General features: G+C 37.2%; 1 protein-coding gene and 1 long non-coding RNA gene across 6 annotated transcripts in view; one reads left to right on the top strand and one right to left on the bottom strand.

Annotated features, from left to right (window-relative positions):
* Positions 1-20,173, bottom strand: part of NTNG1 (netrin G1) — a 158,793-nt gene that overhangs the window by 26,428 nt on the left and 112,192 nt on the right. For 2 of the 5 annotated variants that reach the window (XM_055815086.1, XM_027786492.2), the window contains exons 6-7: positions 14,634-14,699; positions 12,664-12,723 (exon numbers count right to left, since the gene is read on the bottom strand). The exons of 1 other annotated variant lie outside the window; for it this stretch is intronic. In XM_055815086.1, the coding sequence (XP_055671061.1) occupies positions 12,664-12,723; positions 14,634-14,699 (126 nt within the window). Of the gene's footprint in view, positions 1-1,571; positions 1,710-7,298; positions 7,467-12,663; positions 12,724-14,633; positions 14,700-20,173 lie in introns of all 5 variants that reach the window. 2 more of the 5 variants (XM_013298992.3, XM_055815087.1) reach the window with 2 other exon arrangements.
* Positions 1,681-19,310, top strand: LOC129785230 (uncharacterized). Its single transcript, XR_008748976.1, has 3 exons — positions 1,681-1,805; positions 1,893-1,996; positions 15,548-19,310. It is a non-coding gene; the product is annotated as an uncharacterized LOC129785230 (long non-coding RNA).

Raw genomic sequence — 20,173 nt, forward strand, 5'->3', positions numbered from 1 at the left:
TAATGCTTATTTTGCCAGTACCAATGGTTAGGTACAGGGGTGGTGACAACCTCTTCCTACACAAGGGGTGCAAGGCAGAGGGAGATTCCATGATTTCTGACTGCTTTTTCTTTCTGAGATACCTAACATCTGATTTTTCAAAATATTAATAGAGAACTCTGAGATTTGAAACACTGTTTTCCTGCTTTCTGCTGCAACGGTAAGTGCTCAATAATTTTGTGAATTAAAAGTCAAGTACAAGCATGCAGAAAATGAGAATACAGTTACCAACTACATGTGAAAAGCATGGTTTAAATAACCTGTCAAACACAAACAGGAGCTTTCTAGCAGAAGCTGAGGAAGTCCAGGTTCCATGCAAACTTCCTTTTTCTTCATATACTACCTTTAATGTTAATTGGTTAATTATCACAGTAGTTTCTGAAAAATTTTATTTATTGGTTTTCTTTCCAGACGTTTGCTGAATTGTTACAAGTCCTGGTACTCATTGCTTGGTGGAGAGGCAGCAGTAATCTCTAGCTTTGTTTGGGATTTTTTTTGTGGTTTTTTTTTTTTGTTGTTTGAGTTTGTTGTTGTTTGTTTTGTGGTGATGTAAGATTTGCGTTTGTTTTAGAGCATTTATAATATTTGTGTGGCTATATGGCCAGTTTTACAGTATTTGGCTAATTGGTGTCAGCAGTTACATTCTCTCTTGTGTTTCGCAGTGTTAAAAATCAAAAGCAGCCTTTCGTAGAAATCTGTCTTTAATGTGTGTGTGTAAGAACACAGAGAGGCAGGGAGAAAAGGTCAAAGAAAAACATGAGAGGACTTTCCAGAGTTTCTGGAAGTAGATGATCAAACCAGTCATAAAGAATAAACCTTAAGAATTTACTACAAAAGAAGTTTGCAATAAAGTCTAATCCTGTATGTACCGATGTGGTATTTCCAGTCGCTTGTTTACAAGATCTGTTAACCAGAAGAGAAGCTAAATATACAACCAAGCATTGAAACAACATCTGGTCTAGCATGATCTACGCAAAAATTCAGCTGTTATTTTTAAGGATGTTAAGTACACCTTCATTTTTTTTAACCTTTGGCTATTGTCTAGTTTTCACTAATTATAACAGGTAATGAGCCAGTGTTTTGCAGTTTCATTGTCTAGGGACATAGTTTGAAGATATAAAAGCATAGTTAAGTTACTCAAGAAGCTGAAGTTTAATACAGAAAAAAGTGAACATGCAGAGAAATCACCTTTTGTCTTTTAGTAAGAATTTTAAATCTGCAGTTAATATGCTGATGCTTTAGTACACAAAACTTATTTCACAGTTGGCAAGACACAAATATTTACAGATTTCAGTGGGAGCTCCTCCAGGCGTTAGCAAGAAAGAGGACACTGAAAACATTGAAATAAATGGATGGCACTGTCAATTTTCTGTCCTCATCTGGGAGTCTTCGAAAAGGCTCAGGCAGTATGGCATTCCTACAGCTTGTAGAGTGGTTTGCTCATTTTCTGCTCTTAAGTAGCTGCACGTGATAGCATACAGATGCAGAGGCAGCAAAGTTGCGGGAGAAGGGCGACTCTCAGAGTTACTTACGTTGACAGCCCAAGCTGTGCCAGATATATCCCGGCAGACATTTATCACATTTAGGCCCTGATGTTCCCTCCTTACACTCACAAAATCCTCTGTCATTACAGCGATCATGGACTGAACCAAAAGGGTTACAATAACAGTCTGCAGAAACAAGACAACACATACACACTGGATTCAGGTCTACACGTGGTGACAATTCATTCAATACCAATAAAGGGTGCATTTCCAGTGCTAAAGGTAAAGGAAGACTGTCTGTTAAGGGTATCTAGAGTAGTGAATATAACTAGTATAGGTCCATTTGTTTGTTTGCATATGTCGTTTCAGGAAGATACATTTTATGACGTGAAGAGAAAAAGTAAACAGGAAGATATAAAGGCAGAAGATACCATGGTCTTTGAGGATAAGTGATTGTAACAGATCCTCTTTTGGTAAGAATATTTTTGACAATTTAATGAACATTAGAAAAGCTTTGTATAGCATGGATATATCAATGTGCCATCAGGGTGAAATGGTTCGCATTATTAAAATAGACTTGTCTATATTACTCAATATTTCGGAAGTGCTGAATGCCTTTCAGGGCTATATAAATGCACTTTACTGATTTCCAAGATAGTCTTCCTTTATAGTTTTGAGCAGCAGCAAAATTTATGTGGATATCTGCTATTAAATTGATGAGATTGTATTTATCAGTGATGTTGTTAAACCTTTTACATATTCCACAATGAAAAGCTTGAGGTGAGCACTAATGTAATGCAAAACTTATCAGAACTGGCTTTATGCTGCCATTTTCATTTCTCTCACCTCCCAGTGGGCAGATGGAAAATGCAATGAGGCTCATTCCTTGCTGTATATTTTCCACATGTGTTCACCTAATTAAAAAATGACTAGGGTAACCCATTTCCTCCCACAACACTTACTGTGTTGTTCATTCACAGCCCTTTTTTTTTCAGATGTGATTACAATATCTGTGTTCAGCTTTCACCTAGCTGAACGAAGACAAGACAGTAGCTAGCAGAGCTCATATTTGGCACTCCTGTTCTTCAGTTTTGGGTTGTTTGTGTTTTGTTTTGGCTTTTTTTTTTTTTTTTTTTGAAATGAAGGGCTGTATCTTATTTGTACATAGACCCACGTAGACCCAGAGTAACTCCACTGTCAACTGAGACCACAGACACATGTTGGCAGCATCTGCTCTCTGCTGTTATTGAAGGCTAAAGATAAACAAATCGATTCCTGAATCTGGGCAATCTGCTGTGAGTCTGGCTTTATATGTCTGTCAAGCAGTGCTACTTTGATGACTACCTTTGGCAATTGTTCCCTAGCATTAGGTTAAACCTCAGCGATATTGTAAACAACAACATGAAGTTGAACTGGGAAATAAAAGATAAAAAACAAATCCAATGGAAAAACTGTTAATAGGAAAAAAATTACCAGGAAGACATTTGTCATCTGTTGTCTCAGTGTTTATTAACTATAAATTACAGATGGCACTTTGAACATTTGGCATGCTGAAGAAGAATAGTTACCTTTGGCAAACGGAGTTCCACAATAATAATAGTTAATTAGCTAGCAACATTCATTAATGAAGTTGAAAAGTGACACGCCAAAAATACTGTGCAAGGCTGAGCAGAATTATAGCACAGTGAGTGCCATTTGAAAAGCTGGCAATTCTGATGTTAATCAGATGGATGTAAACAGGCATAGAACTGAGATAAATATTGGATGCAAGAAGTAAAATTTCCTTGAAGAGTTTTTATAGAAAACCTTGAAAGACAAAAAACTTGGAATTATGTTAGAAACAGAGGGCCCGATTCTTGTACGTGAAAAAGAGCTTAGTTGGACATAATGGAGTTACAGTGATTTAAACCAAGTGTTTGCGAAAGAAACGTATGGACTATGATATTGAATGTTATAGATACATTATATTTACCAGAGAACAAGAAACTGACCCTGAATCAGTGGAAGCTTTCCTACTGAACTCTATCATAGACATACATAAGAAGTACTTGGCCCTTATTGTGCTGTTTAAGGGTAAGTAGGTAGTGGAAACAAAACTTTAAGCCAGGCCCTTTTACAAAAGTAGATGTTCAAATCAGAACACCAGACAGACCCAGTAACCTTTAGTAACTGAATCTAGCCTCCACCTTTCCCAATACACAGTTGATGCCACAGGCACATAGTCTACCGAGGTCCACTGAACATCCAGACTCATTGTCCAACACAGTATCACAAGTTTTGGAACTCTTCCCAAGACCTGCTAAATACTTAAGGCACTGAAAAGCTCAAAAGCCACAATTCCAGTGTACCGCAGGGAGGCAGTGAGTATCTCCAATGCCCTTACAACAAAAGGTTATTAAATAACATTAAATTAACATTCCAAATAAGCAGACCACACACCAGGTTCCAGGGCAAGGAAAAAAACCTCTGCAGATCTGAACTGCAAAGGAATTCTCCTCCTAATCTCCATCTGGTGACTGTCTGAAGGATGGGCAGATGACAGTAGTAGTCAACTGTTCACTGAGATTCACTGTATCAGTGTGATGCTGCCAACAAACCACAATGAAAATAAGTAAAAAAGAAGGTTAGGAAAATGGGCTGAAGCTTGCAGGCCTGCTACTTATCAGTCTGGGTTGACAGTGGCTACAGGACAACTCTTAGGGTTCATTTAACCATGTATCATTAGGGTTTCTAAAGGTCTCCTAGGCGTTATTTGAAGCTTAAGCCTAAGTGACTGCCAGGTTGGCGTATATGTGTGACAATTGTTACCATTTCAGTATTTATGTAGTTAGGCAAAGGAAATGTTTTATTACTCTGGGTCTACTTGGTGGTTTCCATGCTATCCATGCTTGTCAGTGTGTGTATTCACTGAAATAAAGAGTTATTAAGACCTTGTAGAAATAAAAAGCTCTTCAAGTTGTTAAATTCTTTTTCACTGTAAGCATGTCGAGTGAACGATTTTTAACTTTAAAATACCTTGATTTATTTAGAAACTGTAGTTGTCCATATGAGGTAATTTTGCAGTTAACTGAGAAATCCACAGATTTTTGGTATTTCATTTTAGGGAATAAAATTTATTTAGCTTCTGAAGAAATTAAGGGCATAAAGTAATTAGATTTAAGCCCACTGTATAATGCATTGCATTTAGTTCACTGGTAAAAACCTTCTCAGTACTTCAGTTCCTTGTAACTTGTTAGTTTTAAAACTGAAATATTCTAAATTTTCTCCATTTAGTTAGCATCAGCTAAGATTCACAGATTTATTATCCATGCACTTACCATATATCTTTACAAAAACTATATAAACAGTTCTGATAAATCAGAGACAAAGCCCTGTTAGCTGTCATTAAACTAGCTTACTCAAACATTCTTTACTTTCCTACATATATGACTGAAGAGGAAAAAAATTAGCCTGGAAAAATTACTTTCATACAGGAATAAGATTTGCACATGTCACTGGATATCTGCTTATTAAAATGTTCATGCCAACAGTTCACTTGTACTTAAACCCCCAAACACTGCTTTTAAACTCAGAGAAAAGAGAAATGAGCATTTCCAATAGAGCAAGACTCTTTGTGCTTGACCTAGAAGGGTGGTGAATCCATCAGCTCTCTCAGAGGTGAAAATACTCTACATTTTGCCCAATTAAATCTTAGGAGCCCCGATTCAGGAAAGCACTTTAAGCACAAACTTCTCTGTTTTCTGAAAAGTGCTTAGGTATCTGCTTCACTTCGCTGACTTCAAACAAGAAGTAGCAAGAGTCTTCTTAAGTTGGCAAATCAAGTAGGATACATGCATTTTGTATATAGGATGGTCACTATGATCCTGAAAACTTTTTTAGTCCAACGAGAATATTACTTATTTAAAACAAATTACCTAATATGTAGCAAATCAGGGTTTGATACTACAGCCATCTCACACGGTATAATTTTCATGGGAGCCCAAGAAGATTCTGTTTGCTTTAAGGTGGGAAAGTCAGCAAGTGAATTATGTTACCATCTTTTTTTTTTTTTTCCTTCCTTTTTTTTAAAGGCTCTTGTTAAATTAAAGGTTTTTAGTTTTATTACTGTAGAGTCTGGGGATTTTCAAAGTGCACGGTTGTTTTTACCAAGACAGTTTAAATACATTACTTGCAAATTAATTTAAAATTTACTTATTTTTGACTCCTGGTTTATTAACAACCTTGGCTTATGTAGCTACAGCTGCTGTCTTAGCATTTCAGTGTACATGGGAAAACACTGAATGAGCTGATGAAAAATCCCAAATAGACTAATTTAGTGTCATATTCACTAGGCCTATTTAGGCGGCTGAAATTGTACAGCCCCGATGTCATATCAGTGATGTCAGTCACCTGCATCACACAAATATGAAGGACAGCAGGTTTTTCCCAGGAACATTCGATTGGGTTACTCTCCTCTGCACAGTCATACAAAATCATGACTTGCTTACTGAAGTTCAGCTTAAACTAATTAATGTCAAAGGAGATCATGCATTTTCTGAATGTGTTGCCAAGCAAAGTTAAAAGGAAGACACGTGAAATGCAGTGCGTGGATGGATCTGGCTGTTTATCACGAAATAAAATGTAAATCTGTCAGGCTGCAGAATGAACCAAATAACAGCAACCTGAACAGTTTCTAGCTTGAATCTCAGCAATGGATTATAAAGAATATTAAAATATAATTTATTCACCCATAGTCTGTTTTGGCATGAAAATATAACTACTCTTTCTTTCTGCTTCCTGGAAAATGGAAATAAAAGAAAAAAATCACAATGAAAATCCAGAACAGGTTCTACTGATGCTTAGGTCTACAGGAAACATCTAATGGAATTCTCCACCTCTGTTTGTTATTAGAATTGTGCCTTTTGTGGCTACGTATTAATTGGTGGCCATTGTATGAGGCTTCCTTTATTGTCTATGTTCGATCTTCACCTAGTGTCCTAACTTTTGCCATATCCTGTCTGTCATGACATGAGAACAACGTGTATTCTCCTAGTGTGATAAAATTTTTTATTTTTTTCCTAATACGCTTTTCATATTATGTTCTGACATTTTCTTTAATTCTGCGTTTTGGGTATTTAAAGCGGACGCTAGTTTTAAAGCACTGTTTTCACCTAGGCATCCCTTTTCTAAATTGACGTCATGTCAAACTGATTTGACAAATTCTTCTCCTAACCATGTGGGCATTGTTTCAGTTTCTCCTCTAAGGAGAGGGAAGGTAACGCTGCATTTATGGTCCTGTGCCTGGGAGGAGAACTAGCTGCAACATGTTTTAATGAAATTTAAGTGGATAAAAGGGGCTAATTAACACCACTCCTCATGTCCTACTGATGCAGTTGGCAAATTTTGTAGGTCTCCAGGCAAGTATTCAAGATTCTGTACTAATAATTCCGAAAGTTACAGTGGGAACAGGTATTTATGACTCAACCCTTCAGTTTTCACACATGCAACTGCAGCGTGGCTCCCTCCTGTGGAAGGACAGCACGACCAACCTCGGGAGCTCCCGAGGAAAGTCTGCCCAGGACCCTCAGCCAGGGAGGTTCATCATCATACACAGGTTCAAAATACCTCCTCAGGGCTACAGGGGCAATGGAAATGAGGTGAAAAGTCTACACAGATGTTCTTATCCATTGAAAAAGCTCATTCTGGCTCAACCAGCAAGTAAGCAGCAGTGGTCCCTAGCAGCTGCCAGTAACTGAAAAGGCACAGAAGAAAAGCCGCAAGTATCCCGGGACTGACCTATGCACACATTTTCATCGTCCAGCTCTGCAGAAGCATTTCTGAAGTAGCCAAGCCTGCATAACTCACAGTGCTGACCTCTAGTGTTGTGCTTACAGCTCACGCAAATGACCGTATTGAGCAGCTCGATGTAACTGCACCGGTTGGAGTGCCCGAAGCATTCACAGTCTTTCAAGGAAGAACAGAAATGTATACAAAATGTATACAGCAGCAGAGTAATAGCACATTACATGCTTAGTAAAAATGAACCATGAACAGAAGTATGAATGAATGGCACATACACGTTAATCAATGTGTAACATGGACAACAGCAGATGTTTATCTGCAATGAAAGTGAAGTTTGTTTCAGGCAGGTTAGCGTGACCTGACAACCATAGCATGATGTCGAAGGTTGGCTGTTGTTGGCAGACCTGATGGAACTGAAGCATTTGCAGTTGTAAACCTTTCAGGGGTACTGGAGGCTTGGTTTCCGCTGATAGAAATGCACGTCTTTTTGCACGTTTGAGATGAACATAAACCAAGACCCAGGAGAAACTTCCTCATATTAAAAATGTTAAATACAGTGGACAAAATTGTCAAACTTCATCATGCTTAAATCCACAACTCAAAGTAGAATAAAAGCTTTGTTCTGACGTAAATGGTGAGTATTCAAAAATACAGCTGAACTTGGGGTGCTGTAACTGGTAGAAACCTTGGGAACTTTGGTTTTAAGACTAAACAAATCTCTAGTTTGACAATTTTGGCCAGCACCTCCTAAAAAAAAAAAAAAAAAAATTAACAGAGAAGAATAGGAAGGAAAAGAGGGTGTTATTTGGGAGCTACTTCTACTGCACTTCTGAGGTAAGCATTAACCCATTTTTATACTCTGTGATGAAAAACAATTGGGCCAGAAAAGATCACAACAATTCTGAAAAGTGTACTGAATAGAAAGCATGCTTACTGCAGCCATCTGAAATGCAGCTGGCATGACAGTTGCTTTTTGAAAACCCCTTCATTAAGTGCAGAACGCTAGTGCCTTTTAGTCTTTAATGACAAGCAATGTTTGGGTTTATGCAGAAAGGAGAAACTAGAAATGTATCAATATCGTTATAGAAGGCACAGCTATGCTTTGTGTAGAAAGCTTGTGTAAGTCTGATCACTCAGCTCTGAGATTATGAGCCCAGAATGAATGCAGAAAAGGTTATTGGGATGTTCAGAGAAGTAGAGAGCCTATTTAAAAAGTGAAGACTAGGATAATTTGGCTTGTTTAGTCTAGGAAACTGAAGACGGGGGATATCGCTGGGCTATAAATACATCAAGGAGATAGCCTTCTCCCATCCCAAGTGAGTATCTGCGCTAATGGACAATACTGGCACAAGAACAAATGGCTGTTAACTGGCCATTGAGAAATTTCAACTGGAAATTAGGAGACGGTATCTAGCTATTAGGGCACTGAGGTTCTGGAGCGCTCTTCCAATTCGTAGCAAAAACACTGATGCTTTAGAGATGTAGTTTGTTAACTGCTGAAAGAGATTACAGTATGCTTCCTGCAGTAATGGAGTTCTGGATGCAGTGACTTGGAAGGGCTTCAAGGTCTTGAAGTTAACTTGGCCTGTAATTAGATAAGGCTGTAGCAGAGGGTATAAAATGTTTCCGTACGTGACAGGGGCCAAGCTGCCCGTGCTGCCTTTCGTATGGCATGCTGCTGATTATGCTGGGGCACCTAATGAGCCCACTGATTGTTGGCGTAGGCATCAGATACAATATTTGTGCCGGTCTGTATTTTTATAAAGAAATAACAATACCAGGACACATTTATGAGTATGTTATACACAATACATATATATTTTTTTGGCTGTTGTCTGATGTAGTGGACTGTAAATAGATCACATCTTTTCTTATGCTGTACATCACTTAGCACAACATATGTTTCAATCTTGAGAGCTGCCTTTCTGCTGCCAGGAAACGTTAATTCAGTTTATATATATACACATTGGGTTAACATATATGCATTCTTATTCTCTTCCATGTTATACTGCTAAACCAACATTTTGTGGTTCATGCCTATCTGACAGTTTTGATGTCTGTAACTGCTGGAGTACGGTAAAACATTTGGTGTATCAGTCTAAGTATGTTACCACTTGACATAACTGAGTGGGGAGGAAAAAAGTGTTAATGTTTGTTGTCTTTTGCAGCTGGTCAGTGTGATTCAGCATCTCAGCCAGCCACCCAGCAGCATTTCTTCCCTAGTATATCCATCTTGCTCGAGTAAAAACTGCCTGTGTGGGGCAGAGGCAACAGATCTAAAAGTGGAAACTAGCACTAGCAAACAAGAGTCACAGGGAAAATTGTTACTATTTGTAAGTTTTTGTGTGTTTGGTTTTTAAAATAAGAAAGGCTGGTTAGTGATAAGCAATCTGATCCTTCTGAATCTCAGCCAGAAGCAAAGCTGTCTTAGTCTCTCTGGCAAAGGGCTCGTCTTGTGTTACCATTAGGCAATTTGTTTTGGTGAGATGATACCATACTAGTGTGTTTGTCAGACTTGCAGCTAAACATAATCATACTGTAGGTGAATTTAGAGGAAATAATCTACCTTGTTTTTCAAATCAGTAACAGGCTGCAGAATACTACATTTTTATGTTTCAAAAATATGCAGACTATAAAGAAGTGCCAGTAGATCAGACTATGCTACATCATCTTTTGTGTTTAAAGTAGCAGAAAGAAATTGAGAATGTTCTGTGAATGAATGGCACTACTTCCACTCTGAAATTGCGATATGACCTTCAGTAATATTACTGCTACGCATAATTAGCCATTACAAAAGCACAGGAAACAAAGCTGCACATAAAGTAATTCACTCTGTAACAGGCCTTGTTACAAAGTTATGATTTGGACTCAAGAAACATCTATTAATTATGAAGGACTTAGTTTGATGTACACGCATGCTCCTAACCGTATGCAGAAGGACTAACCAAGTTCAGGTGTGGCTCATCAATGTTAAAGGTAAACAATGAGACCAGTTCTTATACTTGGCTGCATTCTTACTGGTCCTGCTCTTTTGTAACAACTGTGCTGTGTGAAAGAAAGCCTTAGTCTCCAAGTTAACTTATACTAAGATACAGGAAACGTCTACGAATCTTGATCATCTGACTGGTAAATGCTACATGGTGTAGAAAAAAAACCTAGTTAAGTAAAAAACAGTCTAACATCTGATCCAAGATTGGCAATGGTGCAAAGAAAAAAAAAAAGCCACGGCAAGTAACGATTAAATCAAATTTTTAATAATTTTTGCTTCTCCCTACCTCTTCCCGCATTTTGCTAGTGCAGTAATATGAACCTATTTTGCTTACTGCTCTTGGCCTGATAAGTGAATAATTTTTACATCCCTCTGCGTTTATTAAGAGAGCTATGTAAAGGGTCTTCATATGACTGAAATGGAATGATTTTTACCACTGGCTACATGAGGTGCCACACTAAACCAGTCAAACACAGTGTATAGATCTGCATTCAGCATTATGCCAGCTGGGATGCTGATACCTGTCAATGCTGTATGGCCCTTCCAGCTTTATCATGTGGCTCACCTTAACCAGCACACCAAGACCAGAAAAAAGCCTGCTTATTAGAACTGTCAGAAGCACAGCTTAAAAGTTTTTGGGTAAGTGCCTCTGGCGAGCAGCCCAAGCACCTTCATACACTGGCAAAGCCACGCAATCACTGAGATGGGGGGAGAAGTATAAAAATCAGATGGTTTACCAACAATGAAACAACGTGAGCTTACAGTGCTAGAAAATGCTGCTTTCAGTTTTGAGTACTGCATGTCAGAAAAGGCACAGGTAAACCGGAGACGGTTTAAAGCTATTAACAATACGGAGTAAATGATTTGGCAAATAAAACCTCAGAGGAGAGGCAAAGATAGTTAGATAGGTTTAACGTGAAGGGAGAAGGGAGAAGAGATAGCCACGTTAGATTTGAGAATTGGCTTTGGATGATCCAGGAATTGTCAGCTTCCTTGTTGACTCACAGAAGGACTGGCTCTATGAGCCTGTAAAGACAATGCAGTGATTCTATTGCAACGATCTTGATCCCACTGTAAAAAGCCTGATAAAACTGCCCATTGAAGGAGGCTCATAAAGAGGCTGATCGTCTTAAGAGTTTTGTTTCTACAAATTCAGTACTTTTTTTCCCTCCCATTATAATGCTATGCATTTACATCTTTGAGGTGACATTCTATCGTGCTGTGGGGACAAGGTTCAGCTGAAGCTTCAGCTGCGACCAATAAAACACAAAACATCATCACATGAAACAATGGTAAACACATACAGAAGGGAAGCATATTTTTTAAACTAAGACAGGTAATGCATGAGACATCTATCAGTGTCATTCTCTAATTAAAAGCACAAAGAGAGTTTCAAGAAAAGTGCATTCAGAAATCATTACAGTGTTTTTCTTTTTCATTTTCCAGTAACTATGTGCTCCTCCCCTATACGCTAACAAAAGGCAAACAAAGGAGATTTCACTGTAACCTTAGAAATGACCTGCTTCATAACAAACAGTATGGATCATCATCATGATCTCATCTAATGGGTCAAACTAAGTTCAATCATTTGTTAATATCCCTATTCCTTGTTAATATGTATTTCATGAATAATGAGATAATCACAATAGCTACAGAAAGACAAAACATCTGCATACATACTCTTTACAGATAAATTGATCAGGAAAAACAATGAGAGGATCTCAGGGTTCAGACTGTGAATGATAGATATGCAAATGAAACGGGTTGCCTGTAAGTCAGAGGGAATATTGGCATCCTTCATTATGCCTATATAATTCCATTATTTTAATAAACCACTGAAACATCAGTTCAAAATGTAATGCCTACGCTCTGAATTTGCACACTGTTACAATAAAATGAAGATGTAAGGCGCACTTACAATGCATTAAACGACATAACTATGCATTACACTCCATGGCATTTACAGACACTACTTGAGGATACGGACAATTGACGTTTTATGTATTGTTTGCCCTCAACAAATCTGCTTATGTATCCTCTTTTACAATTTATGCATATTAGTGAGGAAAACAAGACTCTAGCAAACATTTGCTTTCTAGTCAATGATCTGAATGGTCATATTCATACATTTAACTCCTTTAAAAACAAATGCCATGTCACTTCGTATGCCAGCAGCAACTGTCTAAGAAGCGTATTTATTTTCCTTGTATGGCTTATGTTTATGCGACTTAATGCTTCTGTTGTTGTCAATGAAGATGCCTCACCAGTAAGCTGATGGGTACACTTCACAGATATTCCAGATTCATACAGTGCAATGTTTTCACAACACAGAGCACTATGGAATCACTGTATGAATCCAAGAATTCCTACCTCTCTTGTGGTTTGCAACTTGAACAGAAGAAACAGTTGACATAGCTAATTTGGGAGCAACTGGACAGGTAATAAAATGAACAGTAAATTAGAAAAGGTATCATATAGAAACAAATCAAAAGATTAAAATAAACTTTTTTATTTTCTAACTTATAAAGTAACTTTAACCCTGGTTATTGTTTTATAAGGAAAGACTGAAAGTCAGGGAAAATGAGTTATGTACTATCTACTATTGAATCACTTGAGCTGTAATATCCAAGATAAAGGAAGGGAATGTAATTCACATCTATACACTTTGGCAGTTTTGTGTTAGAGGTTATTTGATGATTTCTCCCAATCCCTGACCAATGATGACTATATGGTAACCAGAGTGGTCTGCAAAGGGTTTTATTAAATTTGTATAAAAATTTATTCTGGCCTAATAGCATAAACAAAGAAAACACCATTAACAATATTAGGTATAGGCAGATTTCTGTAATTATTCTCTTCATATGCTATCCTTGACGGAAGTATTTTATCTACTATACATGTTAAACATTGTTACAATGTGCTGCAAACACAAAAACTGACTAGAAAAGCTTGTAAGTTTTTGTGTTTTGTGCTCCCTCTTGAAACATCGGAACTAAATTTGCTATAACTCTTATTTTTGAGGAAGAAGGACTGAATAATTTTCTGTTCAAGACTCATTTTGCAATGAAGTTAAGTCTCAGATCACAAGCAGTATAATTAAGCTATGAAATCCATTAGAAGTGCTAAGTATCATTTAATTGGGAATGTTTTGATTTAAAATTCCTGTGAATAATGCAGGCTACTCCTTACAGAAAGCAGAGGAGCAGAGATCAATCTGTTGTTTTTTGTTTTGTTTAAGGAACGCATGCAAAAGCTTGGAAAATGTACCATGAGCTAAATGAAGTTACTGAAAAGCTAAGCATAACTTCATCAGGGATATTTAATTTAAAATATATGTAAATAATGAGAACTAAAGTACATCGTTAATCCTTATAGAGAGCACAAATCCACTAGTATTTTCTATTTTGTTGGGAACATAGAGACGTGCACATAAAACATGGTAGATTTTATAAGTCTGTGCGTATGTTTTGATTTGGTCATGGTGATCAATGGTTTTAACTATGGCCCTTCCCATGTAATTCCCCCCCAGATTCCCAATACATCTTGTTCAGTTTAGCAGCTATTTTCTAGATCACCTTTTCATTAACATTATTCTCCAGTTGTATGTGTTATAGCACAGAAAGGACACCCTTTGAACAGTCAAAGCAAGCCACAGGCCAGATTTCTGCAGGGATTTTTTGGGGAGTAAAGGGCAGTAAATAAGGAGAACAAAAGGACATTTTTTTTGTAATGAACTATCATTTTGAAATGTGAAGTATAGGCGAACATAACTTCAAGTAACACAGAATCTTACTTTTATTAGTCTTCTGTCTCTTTCAATGCTAATAATCATGCCACAGTCTGTCAGTAATTGTTTGTGTGGCACTCCAATTGTAGACTGCTATGAGTCTATCCTGCAGAGAACTTGCTTGTATTGTGGATGGCACACAAGCTGAGAATGCTTCTCAGCTCACTTGGGAAAACAAAGTGGAAACGAGACATTAAAAATGGGTTTGATGTAGACAATGACAATCTTTCCCACTCAAAAATCTCAGAACTTAGAATACAGGCTGTGCTGTCTAAACAAGTCCAACGTTATCCAGGGCTTTCTGTATATCAGTACTTATAATCTGCGCATCTACTTTTCCAGACTTTTCGCAGTAATGTGCACAATTTGAGTGTTGGAAGACTCCCTTTTCAGATAAGGTCTCTTTTATGGTTATTTTCTCACAGAGTAGCATTACTTGGCACCAGAAGAAAAATGAGTTGGATTATTGTTGTTACTACTTTTGCCACCACGTGGGACTCCTTCAAAACAATTTCAGTAACTTTAGACCACTAGGAATTTTACAGCATCCTACCTTGGTTTGGTTTAGAAACCTCAAGGGAAGAAATATTCGGCCATATCCTATCAAACTTTGGAGGATCTGCATGCATCAGGAAAAATCAGGTTTTGTTATTTACATCTGTGATATTGTTCTAAACAGGCAAGCATATGGACAAAGACATAGAATACAAACATCCATTACTGGACTAGTCTAGGTTGCACTTGAACAGTACATGACTCCACAGTGAACAAGAAAACAAGCAATTGATGATTCCCAAAACACCAAGTGGACATAAAATACTGTGCGTAACAATGTATCTTCTGTGGTTTAAAATATATTTTTTGGTGATAGAAGATATCCTAGACCAATATATATGGTTCTAACACCAGGAACAAAACAGGAACATACTTTGGTAAAGCTGCTCTGCAGAGATAAAATGACAGTATCAGACAAATACGGATTTCTTACCAAAGACACATTATCTTATTGAAACATACTGTTTTAGGGCCTTTTGAGTGAATTATGTATCTGTTATCAGAAGAAATACATTTTCCAGTAGAGTGGGCCTTTTCTTTTGCTTTCTTACTTCTGTGTGTTCTGTTTCCTGTCGTCTCTGCTGATGTATTTTACAGTTTGATTTTTTTTTTTTTTTGGTAAAAACATTAAATGTCTACATTTCTTAAAAGTCCTACATAATGTGTTACTTCCATGAAACATTTTGCCTCTCAGTGAAAGAATTAGCTATGTCTCTTTAGAGCTTCATCTCCTCTGGTCGATGTGTTTTGGGGCTGGAGCAGTGGGCAGTGATAACCCTTAGCAGAATGGGGAGTAAGTGAAGGGGATGGGGTTGTGTGTGGGGAGGAAAGAAAACTCCCTGATCTGGGAAAAGGTATTTATATTCTCCTTATTTTTCTGTTATAATATTTTCTCCTTTTCCATCTGCCTAGCTTTGAACATCAGATTTGGGCCACATTTTTATCGTCTTCTGTGAGTACTGCAGTGGTTGCATCCTTTCTGATCTGAACAGAATTTTCCTGGACAGCCACATCAGCCTACACAGCAGTGATATTCATGGGGAGAGGAAGGTGGGTCTCACTGTTATGTCCATCTTACTGGAAGACCTTCAGGGGAGCTACAACAAAAAAACTTGGGCTTCAAACATCTGATGTGGAAGGAGGGCATCCCATTCTGACCCACTTGTCAAGGGTGAAGACAAATGGGCTGAGTGAGGTTGGCTGTCCCCAAAGTGTTCCCACATAGAGAACCATTCAAGGAAAGGATGATGACCTGCACTGTGCCATTTACTGTTAGGTAGTCTTCTGAAAGTGAATCAGTCAAGTTGTGATATAATCACATCATTGCATCATATTCTTGCATTTTTGTGCTTTTCCCTATCAGTCAAGAAAACAGAAGGAAGAAAGACTGAGTCAGTTTGGTAGATTCTCAAACTATGTATTGATTAAAAGATAACCTGCTTCTGCCGGTCAGATCCACCAATTCACACACATAGGAAGTGCAAACACATTAGTCAGAGTGTATGACAAAAGGCATCCAAAAGCCATACTTACGGAGGTGGCATGATAACCCTAGCCCACTGAAAGACACTAATTCCATGCACCTGAGAGACCACCTTCCTCCACCTCCTGAAACATTGGCTGGCAACAGTTTCAAGCATACGCAAATTACTCACACAGTCAATTCACTGTTAAAATTTTGGTAGATTTAGGACACTTAAGCTTCATGTAAAGATTGTAAAGGGACTGGACATTAGAGAATGCATGTAAAAGTCATCTGGTAAAAAATGAAAAGCAATCTTTATTGACTACATTGTCCTGCTGTCCCCTGAGCCTTTTTTTTCTTTTAGCCATTGTGCAACGTTAGGGTTGTTGCAGAACACTTGTAATGTTTCAGACTGGAGCTTCCAGTATCCTACTTGTGTTGTTGAATACTGTGTAGGCATACTACACACCTACTACAAAATTTCACCTACTATAAAAAATTCACATCCATAATGGTCTTCAATTGAAATGGCCTAGGTATTAAGCAGAAGTAAAAGTAATAGTGTCAAAGCTTTGTAATGCCTTAGGACTAACCCTTGGAATAGCTGTATCAATAAACTGTAGGTCCCATATAGGAAATATATCAGATACTTTATATAATCTGATTCATATAATCAGTAACATTTCATATATAATCTTATTCTTATGATGATTTCCCCAAGTAATCTTTTGTCCAAATAAAATAATTATTTGTATGACAGAAAAATCAGTGTTACGTATTTCTTTGCAATCCTATAAATGCTATAGATCTGTGCTCATTTTAGCAAACTTACTTAAAAAAAAGGTTGTGACTTACTGCAAAATAATTAAAAATTCCCTGACCCTTTAGATTAGATTGCATTCAGCTGAGTTTCTTAATGGGCACCCACAACAATAAAGAGCATATTTACAGTGCCTGAAGATTACCAATTAAGTATTATTACTAGCAATGATTACTAGTTACTAGTGATAATTATAGCCATCTTAGAATGGACTTCTGGAGGTCATTTTTTTCCACCTTTTGCTCATAGCAGGGTCAACTTCAAAGTTAGCTGAGGTGGTTCAGGGTCATAGCTGGCTGACACCAGCTGCTGTCGTCAGTGTCTCTGGGATGCTTGGTAATGTCGTTAATGCTCCCAGAGAATTAATGCTTCTCTTATGTGCTGCTGCCTTTTTTTTTTTTTTTTTTTTAAATCTTTGGTAAAAAGAGTATTTTTTTCTTATGTCCTTATTCATGAAATGTATTAACACCAAGATTACAGGTTTCTTGATAAAGGCCTTTCTTCTTATCTTTGAAATTTTCTGTTTTTTTAAATAATGAAGATGACTTCAGATGCTTTATCTGAAAAGGTATGTGAGACGTCCAAGTCAAAGAATGTTGACTGTCATTCCCACAAGAATATTGGAGCAGATGAGTCATCCTTTGAACAGGCACTGGGAAGATTCATTTAGCAGCTAGTTATTCTTTTATAGCAACTTGTGAAAATATTTCTAGTCCTCAATGATTGCCACTAAAGGTTTTATTTGTAAAGAAATTGACTAGATAAACCAAGCTTTTCCAGAACAATTCCATGTATGGACACTGTACTGTGTAACTGAAGTCATTATTTGCCAGAGTAATTAATGAATTTTGGTATAGGTATTCTATAAGACATACTATGTAGATCTGCTGTAATATTATTCTATGACAGCTATTTTGGGTAAACAAGGCTACAGAAATGTGAAAGAGTTTCTAAAAGTGTATTTTAGTATTGTTATTTAGAAGTGAAGCTACTGTAGGCACCTGTGTCATATGACTGAGCAGAAAATTCGATATAACATTTTAAATTTGCATTGGAAATTTCTGTATTTTTAGTTACTATCATTCCAAAGCCAACTGTATGCAGGAAATAACAAGTGGGGAAAAAAAGTAATAATCTTGCTTTTGTGAACTAAGGAGAAACTGATTGCATTATATTTACTAGGTGTATGATAATTTCCTTTGGTGTCCCACCCACCCCCCCCCCCCCCCCCGGGGCCCCAATCCTTTTTTTGGATATACAGTATTGGAATTACCTATGGTATTAAATGAAGAAAATTTGCTCACATATTCACTGGAACTGCAGTCTGCACCGTGGGCTGCATCGTGGCTTCAGACTGGGGAACTAATGGAGATGAACGGGTAGTTCAGCCCGATGCCAGCCAGCCAGCTGCACGTGCAAAAGCCCTGTCATGGTGTTGGCAGAAATTAATCAGCACTTTGTTGGCTTCTCACTCCAACCAAGTACTGAGCTGGCAGTAAAATTAAAACGTATTCCCACCGGGAGGGGCTATCCCTTCACAAGGATGAAGAATGCAGGTGACGGAGTGTATGAGGTTGTGTCGCTGCCGGGGCACCTGCGCTCCACGGCAGACCAGCACATTGTCCTCTCCAAAACAGCTTCTGCTGACCCACTCCACGAAGAACGCATTTGCTGAAAATTGCTACTAATAAATCAGTAAGTCTTAAATAACGCTCACTAATGGCAGACAGGGAGCACTTGTGTTGACAACTATCATTACTTATTTAATTTATAATAACAATAAGGAGCCCTAGTGAGAGATTCCGATTAATATTTTTTTTTAACTTTCTTTCAACTTCTATTTAAAACACAAAAAAGCATTTAAAAAACTGTCAGCATAAGCTTAATGATTCTAGCAGAAGTCCATGTTTCTAGTCACAGAAAAACTGGCCTTGGTACTGCCTATTTTAAACCATGAGTATTTGAGAGTAAATACCTACTCTAAAATACAAGTATCTAATGAGCACAGTGCAGTTTTTATGACAGCATTTTTAGGTGTTGATATATGACAAAAAATTAGGAATAATAAAAAAATAATGCTCATTGAAATCAATAGCAGATTTAGTAACTGCTGGAATAATTGGTTGTGTTTATATGAGATGATATTCCATCACTTCTTACAATGATCACACTACCATTATTACAGCATTTCTATCTCTTTACTTCTGTTAAGTCATGATAACCTACCTCACATAAAATTTTCCTTTCAGCACTTTTGTAACACTGCAAAATCTAACCCATCGAAAGAGAAGAAATGCTTAAAAAGTTTTTGTAAAAAATCACCCCTTTATTAAGTTAAAAAAAAAAATACATGGCCAATGTTAGGCAATCTGTTTTGGAGCAATGTAGGAAGTTTCATACCTGTTCCTTTGAAGAAAGGAGAATTCTGCATATTTGTGAAGATGTGGTTGTTTTATGGCAGCTCCTCAGCCATAACAGCTTTTATAACTGTTGGAAGAATTTAAATGCAATTAGTCCTTTATGTGTCCACTTGTCTTGGAGTAAAAGAAAGTGATTTTTTTAGAGGCTTTTAAAAAAAACAATCCAATGATCCAGCTCTGGAAACTTTTAGATATCAGAAAAAAATCCACTGATTTTAACAAATGTGTTGGCTAATTTTCAAACTAATGAGGTCTGAGGGAGTATTCCTCAATTGTGAGTATTTCCACTCAAATATTTGCAAAAGTGAACAATGAATTCAAATATTTTTGGAAGGAAATATTTAGATACTATCTCATGACAAAAAAAGTAAATTATTCTATTGATAGTTTCCAGGGGTTGTTCCTTTTTATTTTGATTGATTCTGCTTTTTCCTACAAAGATGCTGAAATTGGCTGGTTGATTAGGATTATTGTACAGTAATTCACAACGGAGAAAGAACAGTAAATCAAGATAATTTTTTAAAAATCAGAATGCCAATTTGGAAACCTTATTCATCCCTTATACTCTATGAAATGAACTGATTACATGCCTAAGGAACAGAAAGAAAAAGAGGAGAGGGTAAAATATAGAAGTGCATTTTTTGCTAGCAATTTCTCCCCAAGCTTTATTAAATTTTAAAATATCTTTATGGATCATGTCTGCTCTCTATAAACTTCCTTGAGTAACTGCAGCTAAACTTGCATATTGCAGGTGCAGTGTTTTGCACGGGTACCATAGTACATATTGAAAAGTTGATATCTTGTCTTCTATAGTGTCCTATCACTTCATTGTT

This window comes from Falco peregrinus, chromosome 10 (assembly GCF_023634155.1).
Source record: "Falco peregrinus isolate bFalPer1 chromosome 10, bFalPer1.pri, whole genome shotgun sequence".
NCBI lineage: Eukaryota > Metazoa > Chordata > Aves > Falconiformes > Falconidae > Falco > Falco peregrinus.